The sequence below is a fragment of the Bos mutus genome, chromosome 21 (genome assembly GCF_027580195.1).
Source record: "Bos mutus isolate GX-2022 chromosome 21, NWIPB_WYAK_1.1, whole genome shotgun sequence".
Taxonomy (NCBI): domain Eukaryota; kingdom Metazoa; phylum Chordata; class Mammalia; order Artiodactyla; family Bovidae; genus Bos; species Bos mutus.
Window position 1 is genome coordinate 44,258,542 of NC_091637.1, and position 19,431 is coordinate 44,277,972.

General features: G+C 34.8%; 1 protein-coding gene across 6 annotated transcripts in view; it reads right to left on the minus strand.

Moving 5' to 3' along the window:
- BAZ1A (bromodomain adjacent to zinc finger domain 1A) overlaps positions 1-19,431 on the minus strand; it is an 86,126-nt gene that overhangs the window by 35,341 nt on the left and 31,354 nt on the right. For all 6 annotated transcript variants that reach the window (XM_070358717.1, XM_070358716.1, XM_070358715.1 and 3 more), the window contains exons 3-8: positions 13,856-13,999; positions 11,420-11,521; positions 6,683-6,770; positions 3,440-3,574; positions 2,685-2,784; positions 1,771-1,937 (exon numbers count right to left, since the gene is read on the minus strand). In XM_070358717.1, the coding sequence (XP_070214818.1) occupies positions 1,771-1,937; positions 2,685-2,784; positions 3,440-3,574; positions 6,683-6,770; positions 11,420-11,521; positions 13,856-13,999 (736 nt within the window). The remainder of the gene's footprint in view (positions 1-1,770; positions 1,938-2,684; positions 2,785-3,439; positions 3,575-6,682; positions 6,771-11,419; positions 11,522-13,855; positions 14,000-19,431) is intronic.

The window sequence follows — 19,431 nt, forward strand, 5'->3', positions numbered from 1 at the left end:
GCTTTCTCCACTTTAAATTAATGAGATCTCAAGTGAAGAGATAAGAAATTATTAGAGTACCTAACATAACTACCCTCCCCTTATATTTGTAATACATTAGTTTTCAAGATTCATTTAAACCTAATTAACTGCCTAGAGACACACAGAGGGGACAGTAAGTAAAAGCAATATTAGAGTACAATTGGTGAACTTTTTGCTCAGTTGGTCTTTTGACAACTTTTCTTCTTGGTTCTGGTATTTGAAACTGCAGGATAAATACTGACCCTAAAAAGTCTCTGATAAAGCAGAATGTAAACAAAATATTTTGTTATAATTATTTCCAATAAATATGCTAACTATGTAATAATATATATGTTTAATGCATGTTAATATTCTTTCTTTGAGATTTATTAACACTGAAAGTAAACAGATGTACACTTCTCAAGTTTAACAGAAAACACCTAGATAGTTACAGAACTTAACTGTGCTTTGAGTGGCCTGCTGAAATAAGCCCTCCCTCCACCCAAATAATTCTTGTAGGGTGTAATAAGATGGGTATTTTCATTCACTGTTGCTAAGAGTATACATAAGTACAACACATTTGACAAACAAATACCTATGTTCACTAGGTACAGAAAGTTTTTAACATGTTCTTACCCATTGACCTAGTATTTCAATTCTACAAATTAATCCAGAGACACAATCCAAAAACAGGAAAGACTTTTGTTCATAAATTTGAACAAAGTATCCTTGTTTATGAGCAAAAATTTGTAAAGTGTTTACCTGTATCTATTTGATTAAATACTACATGCAGTCACTAAAAATTTCACATTACTTAGTTTATTTAGTAGCAGGACAGAATGTTTATAATAATGTTAAAATATATATATACAAAATTATAAATGCTGGATCTTATTCTTTAAGCGCCACAATAAAGTTAGAAATAAATTAATCAAAGCAATAATGCTATCTCTAAATATTACCATTTAGATTACAAGTGGTTTTTTTTTTTTTTTCTTGTATTCTACACTTTCTGGAGTGAACACATATCAGACACTCCCTACTTCCACGCAAGGGCCTATCTGAAATAATTCAAGAAACACATGCAATTTAAATGAACATAATATATAACATGATCATCTAGGGTACTTGTGGTGGCTTAGTCACTAAGTCGTGTCCCACTCTTGCAACCCTATGGGGTGTAGACCACTAGGCTCCTCTGTCCATGGGATTCTCCAGGTAAGAATACTGGAGTGGGTTGCCATGTCCTTCTCCAAGGGTGCTTGTGAATATCCAGAAAACCAATGACAACGATGGACTTCAGAAGAAACCAGCTATGGAATTCTCTAAGAAATATCTACCGCTGAAGATGATAATAAAAGATTTGCTGAAACAAAGATACTTTATTCTTCAAGGAAAATAACAACACTACACTAATTCTTATCGCTCATACATTTTATTGTATTTTTCTAACAATGTAGTTTTACTTCTGAAAGTTTTATTTCCCTAAATATGGAAGTCTAAACAATGAAGAAAAGCAACGTTAGAATTGTACTTCGGAAGAGGCTCTGAGATGTAAAGTCACTCATATATGTTGAACCTTAAATCATTCATTAAATTTTCCAAGGAAAATGGAGATATCGCAATACCATTTATCAGTGCTCTATGCACAACTATAAATGTAAATGAAAGTGATAAAAGTATTTTTAAATTAACCATGAACTTAAATATATAAAGTGTTGAATACTATTTACTATTTGTGGAGAGTATAACTAATATACTTGGATATACCTTTTCTCTTTCTATTTTAAGCCTCTCTTTTTCTTCTTTCTTCTTCAGTCTCTCTTTTTCAACAATTTTCTTCAATTCTTCCTTCTTTTTTTCTTTATCCTCCTTTTCTTTTTTCTTTGCCTCTAGGGCATCTGCTTTTTCTCTTTTTAATTTAGCCTTTTCAAAAGCTGTGGAGAAGATCAGACTTAGAATTGTACACAGACAGAAAATACCACACTTTTTAAATGTAACAAAAGAACCTCAGAAATATTTTAAGGTTTAAATGAGATCAAGAGACACTCACAGAGGGAGTCAGCTGGTGATTAAAATGGGAAGAGCAAGTCCTCTCTGTTTAAGACAAACTACTGCCATAGGACAAACACAAACCTGCCTTTGAAAGCCTTGCGTGTGGCCCTAAGACCAGCAGCAAGGTACCACCTTGTTGGAACTGCAGAATCTTTTCTCCCACCCAGGCCTACTAATTTAGAATCTTCATTTTACTAAGATTCCCAAATGATTCATGTATATAGTCACATTTGGGAAACAATGTTTTATAAGGCTGTAGGAATCAAACAAAAATGGCTAGAAACTGCCAACTTGTGCTTAATCTAGCATTAGGTCAGTTTAACAGAGGATATGTTATACCTTGAAATGTTGTTTTAAGAGATAAACAGAGGTCTCATTTATCAAAGAAATTAATAGTTATATGAGGGAAAAAACTAATCTTAAGAAAGACAAAACCAGAAATAAGCCATTTTAGAAACATCCCCTACCTAGGCACAGAGAAATACACTTTCCTGTAACTAAACAGTTTTTGGAGACAAAAAAAGGTATTAAGAGGGCTGACAACAAATGAAGGTGAAGGAATTGGAGACATTTATTAAGCCTCTTCTGTTTGCCAAAATCTTTGGTATATTCTTTACATTAAAACTCACCCAGTGATTTCATTTCTTCTTGTTTTAAAAGTTTGTCTCTTTCTTTAGTAGTTTTGTTCCTATAGCCTGCAATAGTCTGTTTACTGGCAATGCTGTCCTCCTAAAAAAAATAAAAACAAAACACACACATAAAAACCAAGAAAGTAAAGTTGTAACCACAACTTTTACAAACTGGTCTACTTTTTCCTTACACTTAAAAAACGAAAAAATGTAAAGCCCTCATCAATTATACTTTCTTTATACTAAGGTTTTATTCGAAAATATAATTGAACTTTTAGTAACTCTAATCATAGTAACATATAGAATATAAGTTAATTCTATAGTTCTACAAATTAGTACAAAAACCTCCCAGAAAAAAAAAACCAATAATACATAAGAGGAGCCTTAAAAATATGCATTAGAAAAACAAAAATATTTCAGGGTACTTAAACTAGCTGGTGTAGACATCAAATAAGAAAGAGGCAGAGTAAACACATGTCAGAGACATTTTTGTAGTCTATCATGCTTTACATTTTAGTAACTGCTTACATTTCAGTACAAAACCCCTGTGGCATGAGACTCATGTCTAACTCACACCTGAAACTTCTACAAGCCTCACTGCTAAGCAGTTGTCAAAATACACTACACCCTGTTCTTGTGTGAAGGAAAGTGTTCCTTCCTACAGGGTCCAGGGGTGAAGCGAGCCAAACCCTACTCGTAATTTTGGTTAGTTTTATTAAGAACTACTGTGCACTTTTTATCTATTCTCTATTTACCTGACTAACAGATATTCGTTTGGGAGGTCTCCCTCTTCTTCTGTTAGCTGGACTGAAGATAAATGTGGGTGGATCATCAGGGAAGAAGTAAGAAAAATCTTGTTCTGCTATTTTATATGTTGAAAGAGATGATGCCTTCATTAAAAAAAAAAAAAAAAAGACGACAACACAGGGTATAATAACAACACATTAGTAAATCATATGTATATAAGCTTTAACATGTCATATGATTACTGTCAAAAACCAGGTCAAAAGCATTAGAATTTTATGTGTATTGTGTAGTAACATACATTTTATTTCTTGATCCTTTTAAAAATTACATAATTAATCAGCTTTACCAGGAAGAAATCCACAATTCAAAGGATTCCTTCACCATAAAATATTCAAGAATGCTTCAACAGTTTCCTGAATTCTAAAACTATCTCAAAATTTCACTTATACAATAATCTTTTTTGTTTGCTTTTGACTAATTTTGTATGAGGCTTTCTAGTAAATAAATAATCCATATATTAAATATTAAAAAATCCACTATATTAAATCAATAAATTTTTCTTAGCCTAACTGCTGAACATTTAGACTTCCCCCTTCAGTTTGAAATGATAACTTAAATACTTTATGTATCAAATTTTAAAGCTGGTCTGGATAAAAGCAGAAATATTGATAAATTTCTATAAAGTTTCAACTCAAAATTTAAGTTCATAGAAGTCAACCTCATTTTTACTGTAAGTTGTGTGGTTCCTGGATATCTGCTAAAATCAAGAGTTTCTTTCCTTCTACTTTCATCCATGTCCAACTCTAAACTTCTTATTTTCGATTAGCAATTCTGAAGATAAGTTTTGGTCTAACAGCAAAGATTATCTTCTTTCTTCCTCTCCAAAAAAAATGCTATTTACAGAAATACAGAAAATGTGATGATATAAAATTTTAAGTTATTAATAAAATAGGATTGCTTCTACTGGGAATTCAATTTACTATAATAATATTTTTACTTCTGGTAGAACATAGCTTTTAATACCTAACACAGTAAATGAATAATTCATTAAGATTTCACATTAAATTCCATTAAGATGGCTGTCTACTGTCCCACTTAAATAACCTGTGATATTCCACATGCAGTATGGGAGACTGGGTTCCATCCCTAGGTTGGGAAGATCCCCCGAAGAAGGGAATGGCTATCCACTCCAATATTCTGGCCTGGAGAATTCCATGGACTGTATAGTCCATGTGGTTGCAAACAGTCAGACATGACTCAGCAACTTTCACTTTATAGAGAACAGTACTTTAAGTATGAGTGGATGGCTTCTTCTGAAACACATACCCAAAAAGGATCAAATAGGCTTTACTATATTAACTGCCAAGGTATCCTTATTCACACACACAACACACACAATAAAAAAGAATCCCACATCTTTGTGTTCTTGCAGGTATTCCTAACAACAGTCTACATTCACCATACTGGGTATCAAACTTAGTTGTTTTAAGGGGGTGTGTGTGTGTGTACTAGAATATCTACTAACTGTGTATCAAACTTGGTTGTTTTAAGGGTGTGTGTGTGTGTGTGTGTGTGTATAAGTATACTAGAATAGCCACTAACCATCTTTCATTATACTCCTGAGAAAAATATTCACTATAACCTTAATTTTTATTTATTTATTAAGTAAAGTTGAACTTTTCAAACTTATTGACTTTATTTTCCTGGGTGAAAACTTATGTCTGTCACCATTTTTTCCTTATTTGGGCTATTTTTATTCACTGATGTGGAAGAAATCTTATAAAATTAGGTGAACTGGCCAACTGGCTATTTATGATACACATAAGCAGCTATATTCATTGACTGTCTATCAAATGTTAGGTACTGTTCTAGCCATTTATCACAAGTGTCTAAATCATCAACTTTTTTAAGCATCATTTTACATGACTACCTGTTCAATACTATAGACAGAAGAATGCTTAAATCATGTTCTCTTATCAAGACAAATACTTTAAAAATTCTTTCAGATGATTTTACCTTACATGTTTTCAAGTTTTATACTTCATCCACTATAAATTTTGATCATGTCTATTTTTCTAATGGAGTTCTCATATTTTATAATTGATTTGAGCTCCTCAATGTATTCACTGAAAGTATCTTTCCTCTAGCACTTGCCCTTTAAATCTGTTCATGACATTTTTAATCCTACATAAGTTCATATTGTCAAATCAATCTCATCCTTGGTATTTCTTTTATATTGCTCCACCTAAGTACTTTAGCATAAATAACATTAAGATTTATTTTACGTCCTTTTTATTTTTTGAGTTAGACCCAACATTTTCCAAATAGAGCCAACTATTTTCCAAGTAGACCCAACTATTTTCCAAGTAGTTAACCAAGTGTCCCAGTTCTATTTATCTTTGTCTCTAGAGATGTGAAATACTACTCTTCACATAAACCAAATACCCTTTTCCTTCATATCTTTTCTTTTGATGTAATATATACATATGATGAAATACACAAATCTTAGGCATACAGTAGCTGACTTTTGATACATGCATACATTTCTCTAATCCATTCTATTGTTTTACTTAATGTCTCTCTCCCAATATAAGTATTTCTGATTTAAAAAAATTAGTTTTAGTTTTATCATTTAACTTTTTACTGGAGTGTACAATATGAGGTTCCTAAACTTGATTTTTTCCCTCTAAATAGTTATTAATGAAATATAATCTATCTGCTTAGTATTGGTCTCTGAGATTCTTTTTATTATATATATTATCTTCTTACCTAGTAGGATCTATTTTAGCATTGTTCTTTGAATCTGTTTTTCTGAGCCAGCATTACTATTAGAAAACTCTAGTTGCCCTATCCATTCACCTTTTTTTTTTGGCCATGCAGCTTGTGGGATCTTAGTTCCCTGACCAGGGATCGAACCTGAGCTCCCTGTAGTGGAAATGCAGAGTTCTAACCACTGTACTGCCAGGGAATTTCCCCCATAGTCTTCCATTTACTCTCATCTATCGTGGTTGACCTTTTTATACAAGGAGAACAGTAGAAGTAACTGAGGCCTCTAGCATTTCTAGCAATTGCATAAAAACTGTATTTAATCCAATGAATACAAAGAAAATTACTAAAAACTGGCTCCAGGTAGAGAGAGATATTTTCAAGCAACTTTGGAGTAACATTTCTGCAATGTTACAACCTTATAACACTACTCATTTTTATCTTTCTTCCTTCTTTTCAACAAATAATATCACTGTTCTAACTACCTTAATTTTAATGACTCCATCTTGTGGTTCACAGTGTTGCTTCAGAAAAAGCTTTAGTTTATCACGAGAAAATAGGTGTTTTCTCCGGCTATAAGGAAAAGGAGGAGAAAGAAGAAAGTGTTAATATCCAAGAATTCAATCTGAGCTCCATAATCTCTTTAGATCCATAATTCAGTTTCAAACCTAGGAAAAGAACATTTCATTTTCCAATAGTATTTATAAGTTACAAGAAACTTATACAGAAGTATTTACGTTACTACTTCATTAAACAAAAAAGATGGAGAGAATATATATATATTTATATGTAAAGAAGTATTTATATAGAATGTTATAAGATCTACTTGAGTGGATCTACCATAAAAGTCTATTACAAAAACAGTATATGCATTTGTTGCTTAGGAACCACTTAGAAATCAAATAAACCTCAAAGAAAATATACTACACAGAGTAAACCAAATTTTATAAAATTAGATGATCATCCCTATAAGTATTACCATTAAAATTCTTAACATAATCAAAATTCACAGACTACCATGTATCACATACTGCTACATAAATCAACATTCAAATGGATATTGTGAACAGAAGTGAACATGGGTTTTATCAAATTGTAAAATATTTTGTATTTAAACTTCATATGGCAGCCAGCAAATTCATGAGATTAAAATTAAAGAGTTAGAATGATTAAAGCTTTAAAAATACACTATTTTTCATTTTCCTTAGGCCCCAATTAAAAAACAGCAACCACACTAGTACCATCACCACACACAGAAGACAAAAAAATAAACATAACAAGTATTTCTAGAAAGGTTCTCGAAAGAAAGCAAATATTTCAATTGAATTTAATGTACTCCTTTTAAGAAAAAGCTAAGTTAAAAATTTCTATGAGTAAACAAACAATATAGGAGTTCTTAAGTAGTGGCCCTCCTCAAAATACGTATTTTTCCTAAACTATAGGAAGGACTACATGAAAAAAAAGGTCTGAAAAAGGAGCCCAGCACCATACACTAGCTGAGAGTAATTTTCTTTTGACTGTTAACTAAATATACTAGTCCTCAAGAAATGTATTGCTCTACATGGCACCTATTAGCCATATGTTTTTTAAATAAATAAAATTAAAATAAAAACTTCAGTTCTGCACTGTAACTAGCCACACTTCCACCATACTAGACAGTACACATATAACCTTTCTATTACTGAAGGAAGTCCTCCTTGTCAGAGCTACTCTATCATAGTAAGGCTACCTTAGAGGAATATTACTATCTCTTTTATTATAGGAATAGTATTATCATTTGATGCTAACAAAGAGCTGCAAGTCAATTAAATCTTCTATTATCAAGCATAACTTTCCCATCTTATAATCTCTGGTTCACCAATTAAGAAGAAAATGAGTTAATAAGACCGTAACCAAGATCTAGCAGAATTATATTCAAAGTATAAGTCAAAAATTAAATAGAAAAGTGAAAAATATTAAACAGGGGGTTACATTATATAAAAAACATATTTTGACCTAATTTTTAAGATTTCTTTCCTTCTACTAACCCTGATGTTCTTCATTTCTTCCTTTTCCAGTTGCTTTAGGTGTAAAGTTAGATTATTTATTTGACTTTTTTCTTGTTTCTTGACGTATGCCTGTATTGCTATGAACTTTCCCCTTAGGACTGCTTTTACAGTGTCCCACAGGTTTTGGGTTGTTGTGTTTTCATTTTCATTCGTTTCTATGCAAATTTTGATTTCTTTTTTGATTTCTTCTGTGATTTGTTGGTTATTCAGCAGCGTGTTGTTCAGCCTCCATATGTTGGAATTTTTAATAGCTTTTCTCCTGTAATTGAGATCTAATCTTACTGCATTGTAGTCAGAAAAGATGCTTGGAATGATTTCAATTTTATTGAATTTACCAAGGCTAGATTTATGGCCCAGGATGTGATCTATTCTGGAGAAGGTTCCGTGTGCGCTTGAGAAAAACCTGAAATTCATTGTTTTGGGATGAAATGTCCTATAGATATCAATTAGGTCTAACTGGTCTATTGTATCATTTAAAGTTTGTGTTTCCTTGTTAATTTTCTGTTTAGTTTATCTATCCATAGGTGTGAGTGGGGTATTAAAGTCTCCCACTATTATTGTGTTATCGTTAATTTCTCCTTTCATACTTGTTAGCATTTGTCTTACATATTGCGGTGCTCCTATGTTGGGTGCATATATATTTATAATTGTTATATCTTCTTCTTGGATTGATCCTTTGATCATTATGTAGTGACCTTCTTTGTCTCTTTTCACAGCCTTTGTTTTAAAGTCTATTTTATCTGATATGAGTATTGCTACTCCTGCTTTCTTTTGGTCCCTATTTGCATGGAAAATCTTTTTCCAGCCCTTCACTTTCAATCTGTATGTGTCCCCTGTTTTGAGGTGGGTCTCTTGTAGACAACATATGTAGGGGTCTTGTGTTTTTGTATCCATTCAGCCAGTCTTTGTCTTTTGGTTGGGGCATTCAACCAATTTACGTTTAAGGTAATTATTGATAAGTATGATCCCGTTGCCATTAAGCTAACACCTATCCTACTCAAACTCTTCCAGAAAATTGCAAAGGAAGGTAAACTTCCAAACTCATTCTATGAGAGCACCATCACCCTAATGCCAAAACCTGACAAAGATGCCACAAAAAAAGAAAACTACAGGCCAATATCACTGATGAACATAGACGCAAAAATCCTTAACAAAATTCTAGCAATCAGAATCCAACAACACATTAAAAAGATCATACACCATGACCAAGTGGGCTTTATCCCAGGGATGCAAGGATTCTTCAATATCCGCCTATCAATCAATGTAATACACCACATTAACAAATTGAAAAATAAAAACCATATGATTACCTCAATAGATGCAGAGAAAGCCTTTGACAAAATTCAACATCCATTTATGATAAAAACTCTCCAGAAAGCAGGAATAGAAGGAACATACCTCAACATAATAAAAGCTATATATGACAAACCCACAGCAAACATTATCCTCAATGGTGAAAAACTGAAAGCATTTCCTCTAAAAGTCAGGAACAAGACAAGGGTGCCCACTTTCACCATTACTATTCAACATAGTTTTGGAAGTTTTGGCCACGGCAATCAGAGCAGAAAAAGAAATAAAAGGAATCCAAATTGGAAAAGAAGAAGTAAAACTCTCACTGTTCGCAGATGACATGATCCTCTACATAGAAAACCCTAAAGACTCCACCAGAAAATTACTAGAACTAATCAATGAATATAGTAAAGTTGCAGGATATAAAATCAACACACAGAAATCCCTTGCATTCCTATACACTAATAATGAGAAAATAGAAAGATAAATTAAGGAAACAATTCCATTCACCATTGCAACGAAAAGAATAAAATACTTAGGAATATATCTACCTAAAGAAACTAAAGACCTATATATAGAAAACTGTAAAACACTGGTGAAAGAAATCAAAGAGGACACTAATAGATGGAGAAATATACCATGTTCATGGATTGGAAGACTCAATATAGTGAAAATGAGTATACTACCCAAAGCAATTTATAGATTCAATGCAATCCCTATCAAGCTACCAACGGTATTCTTCACAGAGCTAGAACAAATAATTCCAAAATTTGTATGGAAATACAAAAAACCTCGAATAGCCAAAGCTATCTTGAGAAAGAAGAATGGAACTGGAGGAATCAACCTGCCTGACTTCAGGCTCTACTACAAAGCCACAGTCATCAAGACAGTATGGTACTGGCACAAAGACAGAAATATAGATCAATGGAACAAAATAGAAAGCCCAGAGATAAATCCACGCACATATGGACACCTTATCTTTGACAAAGGAGGCAAGAATATACAATGGATTAAAAACAATCTCTTTAACAAGTGGTGCTGGGAAAACTGGTCAACCACTTGTAAAAGAATGAAAGTAGAGCACTTTCTAACACCATACACAAAAATAAACTCAAAATGGATTAAAGATCTAGAAGTAAGACCAGTAACCATAAAACTCCTAGAGGAGAACATAGGCAAAACACTCTCCAACATACATCACAGCAGGATCCTCTATGACCCACCTACCAGAATATTGGAAATAAAAAAAAAAAAAAAAGAATACATTTGAATCAGTTCTAATGAGGTGGATGAAACTGGAGCCTATTATACAGAGTGAAGTAAGCCAGAAAGAAAAACACCAATACAGTATACTAACGCATATATATGGAATTTAAAAAGATGGTAACAATAACCCTGTATACAAGATAGCAAAAGAGACACTGATGTATAGAACAGTCTTTTGGACTCTGTGGGAAAGGGAGAGGGTGGGATGATTTGGGAGAATGGCATTGAAATATGTATAATATCATATATGAAACGAGTCGCCAGTCCAGGTTTGATGCACGATACTGGATGCTTGGGGCTGGTGCACTGGGACGACCCAGAGGGATGGTATGGGGAGGGAGGAGGGAGGAGGGTTCAGGATGGGGAACACATGTATACCTGTGGCAGATTCATTTTGATATATGGCAAAACCAATACAATATTGTAAAGTTAAATTAAAAAAAAAAAGAAAACATGAGAAAAAAAAATCATATTTTGAGCTAAAAGCAAAAAAAGGAAGAAACTCAGTTATGAATAAGGAAAATACTGGTCATCTCAACTATACTATTCATTAGCCCATAAACTGAACAATATAATTATTCTACTTTAAACCAGCATAGAGAAGATACAGATTTTTACCTGATTTGTGTTGCCTTAACAATAGCACACTCATACAATTCTTTTTTAGTGGGTTGCACCTTGTATTTGAATAATAAGGGATCGATTGCATCTTTTTTCTTTCTAAAAAAAGCAAAGATATGAATAAGTTAATAATTTGTTTGGAAACAAGATATTTTAAATGAAATCTAGTTTTGAAAAACATACTATAACAGAATTTAATGCATTTAACTTTTAATTATGATTGTATGTTACTGATATGCCTCACTATTTTATTAGCCAAAATAGTACAAAGCGCTATTTTGTTAGATAGGTACTTTAATTGCTCATTCAATAAGTTTTCCTGAGTGAAGAAATTAACTACAGATAAATAAGCAGAATACCCAGTTTAGGTTAGATAAATTTATAAACAAACAAATAGCTCTCGATTTACTTCTTCTTGGATTTACTTTCTTCTTCATAGACATTGGATTTACTTTATTCTTCATAGCTGTGTAATCCAAGAGCAAAAGTGGAGATAATATAGTTTACCTTGTTTCAAGAACTAGCAAAAAGCCTACACATTTAATTCCCACCCCCACCAATTTCTCATTTTTCCTGCCCTTTGAAGGTACATTCATTCATTCATCCATCCATCCATCCATTCACTAAATAGTTAAGAGCCAACCATGTGCCATATACTAATAAAGATTAAGGATGCAGTGGTGAGCAAAACAGAAATACAGTAAGGAGACAGACAAAATACCCAACAGGGTAGGTGGTTAACTGCTATGAAGGGAATAGAGTACACAGAGTGATAGGTTCCTATTTCATATAGGGTGATGGTCCCCAATAAATTGACCAGGTAGGCCTTCCAAAAAGTTGACATGTAAGCAGAGATCTGAAAAAATGAGTGAGCAACTCATGAGAAAAATCTTGGGGATATGAGTTTTTAAAGTAAGAGAGAAAGAGTGTGTAAAGGTCCTGACAGAGAAGCATGCATGGTTTGCACAAGAAGCAGAATAAACAGGGAGAAAAAAAAGAAGGTCCAGTCAGAGAGGTAAAAGCAGGGACAGATGATGGGGTCACCATGAAGGGCTTTAATTTTACTCTGAATAAAGACACCAGAGGATTCTGAATACTGGAGTGATGATGATTTAACTTAATACTTCTGAAGGATCATCTTGGCTGTGAACACGCGGATAGAGTGAAAACAGAGATATCAGTTAGAAAACTGCAATGCAATAGACTAAGTGGGAAAAAATGTTGGCAGGACAGAAGAAGACGGTAGTAGAGAGAAATGGGGTCGTTTTCACTTTTCACTTTCCTGCATTGGAGAAGGAAATGGCAACCCACTCCAGTGTTCTTGCCTGGAGAATCCCAGGGATGGGGGAGCCTGGTGGGCTGCCGTCTATGGGGTTGCACAGAGTTGGACAAGACTGAAGCGACTTAGTAGCAGCAGCGGCAGAGAGAAATGGTTAGATAAAAGAAAAGCTGCCTCTAGAATGCCAGTGTAAATGTAAAGGGGATATAAGTGGAGGTTATAGAGAAAAAAATGATATGAAAGGATGATAAAGAGAAGCACTGGGCAACGAAAGTAAGATACAAAGTGATACAAATACAGTACACACACTGCAGAGTCAATCTATTTGGATTTATATAACTTTCTCGGAGAACACTCAGCTGACCAAAACTGTCAATTGACTGAATTTCAGAGTTAGTTTCTTTACTATCTGCACTATAAAGTGAAACATAAAGCTCAGAAAGTTACAGTTTCTTTACTGCTGCTGCTGCTAAGTCGCTTCAGTGGTGTCCAACTCTATGCGACCCCATAGACGGCAGCCCACCAGGCTCCCCCGTCCCTGGGATTCTCCAGGCAAGAACACTGGAGTGGGTTGCCATTTCCTTCTCCAATGCGTGAAAGTGAAAAGTGAAAGGGAAGTCGCTTAGTCGTGTCTGACCCTCAGCGACCCCATGGACTCCAGCCTTCCCAGCTCCTCCATCCATGGGATTTTCCAGGCAAGAGTGCTGGAGCGGGGTGCCATTGCCTTCTCCGAGTTTCTTTACTATATACACCATAAAGTGAAAAATAAAGTACAGAATGAATTTTTCCAAGTAAACAAAAGTGGAATGTATAAGTGTTAAGTGAATGAAGTGAGCTTCACTCGCTCTTCAATAGCTGACTAGAATTAACTAGGTAAATTTCAATTTTGCAAACTCTAACGTGTTGTTGAACCACATGGTCTAGATGCACAGTATATACATGTATGGCTAGAAAGAAGAAAAAGTTACTTCAGTGGGTTATCAGTACCCAATCTGACATACATACATACATAACATATACATTTGTTTATTTATTTAAGCTGTGTGTGGCTTGTAGGAACTTAGTTCCCCAACCAGGGATTGAACCTGGGCCCCTGGCAGTGTGTGGACAGCCAAAGAATTCGTACATTTTAAAAGTTGATAAAAATCGCTTACCCATTTTGAAAAGAACTGTTTTGTGTTTCTGAATCATCACTATCACTGATGACAATAGTTTCTCCATCTACACTGCTGACATGCCCATTAGCAAAACCATTCTGGTGTGACGGAGGAAGGACTTCCAAAATCCTACACTGTAATCTGAAAGAAAACGGGACATTTAAAAATATAAGTCTTTTGATATTTTATAATCAAACATTTCAGAGCAATCTATTTTGAACAAGTAAAAAGCAATTTTGCAGAAACTATGGCTGATTAATATAACCGATTTAGTACAAAAGAAAACCGTCAATTTAAGAAACAGCCAACTTAAGTAAAGGTTAGCTACAATTTAAAACAATACAAACTTATTTTAAAAGTCAGTTTATCAAGATTCCTAGCAATTTATCACTAAAGTTTAGAAAATCAATTATTGCATAATATCTCATTATACAGATTGGTATTATGAGAGTTTTTTTTTAAGCATTCAATATTTTAAATTCTGAAATTCTCCTGATCATAACCTTTATCATAGTAACATTTTGGCTTGCCTTACCTCTGCCTGCGGAATATGGATTTTATGGGCTGCAATTTCAGACTCACTCACCACAACTGAAATATTCCTCAATCTCATTTTTACTGTGCCAATTTTCAATTGATAAGTAATTTAAACTTGGTAAGCCCTACAACTGAACATTATTCAGCAAAAAATAGGAATGAAATACTGATGCATGCTATAGTATGGATGAACCTTTAAAACATTATGGTAAATTAAGGAAAAAAGACTGAAAAGGTCATATAATATATGATCCCATTTATATGAAACATTCAGAACAGGGAAAGTAGATGAGTGGTTGCAAGGAACCTGAAGGTAAAGGGGAATAAGGGAGAAGGTGAAAGAGGAGCGTAATCGGCTTCTCCAATGCATGAGAGTGAAAAGTGAAAGTGAAGTCACTCAGTCATGTCCAATTCTTCACGACCCCATGGACTGCAGCCCAGCAGGCTCCTCCATCCATGGGATTTTCCAGGCAAGAGTACTGGACGTCTATTAATAGTAGAGCTGACATGCTTCCACAAGACCCTGGCCAGAGTCAGTTGCTACCCAGTGGGTACCTTTTTGCTGAGTCAATATATCTTTTCCAAGATTTAAACATTTGCAATCAAGAAAGTAAAAATCAGCTCCTCTCCCATCATGGAATCTGTACGACGTAAAATTCCAGGGCTGCCAGCAGCCATGTTTTCTGCCATGTGCAACAGGTCATTGTGCAGTGAGAGAAGACAGGAGAGACAGCAAGGGTTCTAGAGGCAATTCGTTCTCTTATTCCTGCTGCACCTAGCCCAATCTCAAGTTTACTTGTTTATAATCTTTCCTTTTATCCTATAAACTGATAATTTGGCATTTTGCCTACATTTTCAAAATAAAATGTTGTATTTATAGTCAAAACAGAAGCATACAATTCCAGAAAGACAAATAGTATATTTAGAGCTGATTCATTTTGGGAAGCTGATTGATTTTTCCAAGATAACTGAACTTATTTTCATTAGTGTACATTTTAGCATATGCTTGCTTATATTCTCCTTTAGGAGAACATTAAGTATCCCAACAAAATCTAATATTGCTATTTGTTGTTGTTTCATCACTAAATCATGTCCAACTCTTTTGTAACCCCATAGATTATACCCTACCAGGCTCTTCTGTCCATGAGATTTCCTAGGGAAGGATACTGGAGTGGGTTGGCAAAGGAAATCAAGACCATGGATTCTCTGCTAGGAATTTTGCACTGTACACAAATAGAGGAAAACAACTGGTTTCACAGAACCCTGAGGTTTAAGAATCAATAAAATAAAGACTATGTGGGTGAATACAAAACCCTCAAGCATTTCATCTTCCTCCCTCAATTCATTTCAAGCATCATATATGACTCCTTACTAATCTACTTCTAAAAAAGAATTGAGGAAAGACTCAATTTATTAAAACCAGAAGTAAAAGTTGGAAGAGATTATAAGAGAATACCATGCACTAACTATATGCTAACAAACTGGATAACCTAGATGAAATGGATAAGTTCTTAGAAACACATAAATTGACTTAAGAAGAAACAGAAAATCTAAATGGATCTATAACTAATACGAGGGCTGAATCAGTAATCAAAAGCATCCCAACAAAGAAATGTACAGGACCAGATGGTTTCACTGGTAGGTTCTACCAAACTTTTAAAGAATTAATACCAATTCTTAAAATCTTCCAAAAGACTGAAAAGGAGAGAACAGTTCTTAATTCATTTCCTAAGGCCAGCATTACCCTCATGCACAAACCAGACAAAAGAACAAAAGAAACCTTAAAACTAAAAACCAAACGAAAACCAAACTAATTCAAAAATGGGCCAAGGATCTAAACAGACATTTCTCCAAAAAGGATACAAACAGTCAATAAGCACATGAAAAAATGCTCAGAATCATTAGTCATAAAGGAAATGAAAAATCAAAACTGCAATGAGATACCATTTCATACCCGTTAATATGTCTATTATTAAAAAAAGAAAGTATTGAGAAGGATAGAGAAACTGGAACTCTTGTACACTACTGGTAGGAATGTAAACTGATGCAGCTGCTATGGAAAACAATATGAAAGTTCCTAAAAAAATGAGTGAATTATCCTATGACCCAGAAATTCCCCTTCTATGTGCATGTATATATATACAGATATACACATCTATGTGTATATATATGTATACATATATGTGTATATATATACATATATATATATATACACACACATACACACACCCCAAAGAACTGAAAATAGGAACTCAACAGATACTTATACACCAATGTTCATAATGACATTATTCACAATAGTCAAAAGGTAGAAACAACTCGAGTATCTATCAACAAATGAATAGATTAAAAAAACGTAGTATATACACATATAATGGAATAGTATTCAGCCATAAAAAGGGAAAAAATTCTGATACATATTATAACACAGATGAACCTTGAAAACATTATGCTCAGTGAAATAAGCCAAACACAAAAAAACAAATATTGTCTGACTTCACTTATTTAAGTATCTAGGCAAATTCGCAGAGACTTAAAGTAGAATAAAGGTTACCAGGGGCAGAAAGGAGGGAGAAATGGGGAGTTATTGCTTAATGGGTACAGAGTTTCTGTTTGGGATGATGAAAAAGTTCTTGAAATAGTAGTGATGGTTACACAACACTGTGAATGTACTTAATGCCACTTAGCTATACACTTAGAAATGATTACAATGGTAAAGTTTATGTTTATTTACCACAACTGAGAAAAAAAACTATTTTTTTGTCCCAACAGTAAAGCTGAAGAAGGCCCAATTACCAAGCCTACCAAGCAAATGGAAATGGTGTCAAAAGAACTGCAGGTCAACTTTCACCACTGGTTGATAGAAACAAAACAGTGTTTCTAAAGAGGAACATCTACAGGAAATTATGTAGTCTGATGGTTAAAAGGTTCTGTAATTTAGTGACATGAACTGCACAAAAATAAGCAATAATCAAATGGAACCAACTCTGAAGGGCCTAGGTATGACATTCAGGGATTATATGGCTCAGAGTTACAGGAGGTGATAAAGGAGGCTTTTCATGAACCTGCAGCAAGCTTCTTCAGATTAGAAAAAGGGGTGGTTTTCATTTGGCAGAGTCCAGGTGCGTGCCCCTAAGTGGCCGGAGTGGTGGCCATCAGAGAAAAAATAAATGCATCTATGCTGGGCACAGGGACATTGGTGTGGTGCCTAAATGGTCTGACAGCCCACTGAAGGGAACAGTCCTGTAGGGCCCACAGAGCTAAAATAATTTAAGAACTAATTAATTTAAAACTAATAGAAAATTAACAGACAGAAATACAATTCCCTGGCAGAGAAATAAGGGAGAAGCAAATCAGCACAGCTTTATAGAGACATTGCTTCAGTTCAGTTCAGTTCTGTCGCTCAGTTGTGTCTGACTCTTTGCGACCCCATGAACTGCAGCAGGCCAGGCCTCCCTGTCCATCATCAACTCCTGGAGTTTACCCAAACTCATGTCCATTGAGTTGGTGATGCCATCCAACCATCTCATCCTCTGTCATCCCCTTCTCCTCCTGCCCCCAATCCCTCCCAGCATCAGGGTCTTTTCAAATGAGTCAGCTCTTTGCATGAGGTGGCCAAAGTACTGGAGTTTCAGCTTCAACATCAGTCCTTCCCATGAACACCCAGGACTGATCTCCTTTAGGATGGACTGGTTGGATCTCCTTGCAGTCCAAGGGACTCTCAAGAGTCTTCTCCAATGACTCCTGGAGAAACCATAGCCTTGACTAGACGGATCTTTGTTGACAAAGTAATGTCTCTGCTTTTGAATATGCTATCTAGGTTGGTCGTAACTTTCCTTCCAAGGAATAAGCGTCTTTTAATTTCATGGCTGCAGTCACCATCTGCAGTGATTTTGGAGCCCCCAAAAATAAAGTCTGACACTGTTTCCACCATTTCCCCATCTATTTGCCAAGAAGTGATGCGACTGGATGCCATGATCTTAGTTTTCTGAATGTTGAGCTTTAAGCCAACTTTTTCACTCTCCTCTTTCACTTTCATCAAGAGGCTCTTTAGTTCTTCTTCGCTTTCTGCCATAAGGGTGGTGTCATCTGCATATCTGAGCTTATTGATATTTCTCCTGGCAACCTTGATTCCAGCTTGTGCTTCTTCCAGTCCAGCGTTTTTCATGATGTACTCTGCATACAAGTTAAATAAGCAGGGTGACAATATATAGCCTTGACGTACTCCTTTTCCTATTTGGAACCAGTCTGTTGTTCCATGTCTAGTTCTCACTTTTGCTTCCTAACCTGCATACAGGTTTCTCAAGAGGCAGGTCAGGTGGTCTGTATTCCCATCTCTTTCAGAATTTTCCAGTTTACTGTGATCCACACAAGTTGAAGGCTTTGGCAAAGTCAATAAAGCAGAAATAGATGTTTTTCTGGAACTCTCTTGCTTTTTGATGATCCAGCAGATGTTGGCAATTTGATCTCTGGTTCCTTTGCCTTTTCTAAAACCAGCTTGAACATCTGGAAGTTCACAGGTCACGTATAGCTGAAGCCTGGCTTGGAGAACTTTGAGCATTACTTTACTAGTGTGTGAGATGAGTGCAATTGTGTGGTAGTTTGAGCATTCTTTGGCATTGCCCTTCTTTCGGAATGGGATGAAAACTAACCTTTTCCAGTCCTGTGACCACTGCTGAGTTTTCCAACAGACATTGCTTATAATGTAGTAAACATTTTATATATAAATTATACTAGTTACTATCAGTGCTACTATAACTTCGCACCACACCCAAACCATAGGTCAAGTTTTGCTAATCTAATCAAGGCTGGGCCTCTCACTGGTGCCTGTCTAAACTTCAGTTAACTGCAAAATGTCAAGTCAACATGTTCTAATAGATTTCCAAAGAGACTCTCTTTCAAATCCACTTGCTGTAATTTCTTAGTTCTAGGGAGTTCAAAAAAGATTGGGGTTTAAGAAAAGGTTAAAGGATCATGAATTAAGACCAAGCTAGTGGGTCTTGGAGAGTATGGCAACTCTAAAATGATGCTCCATT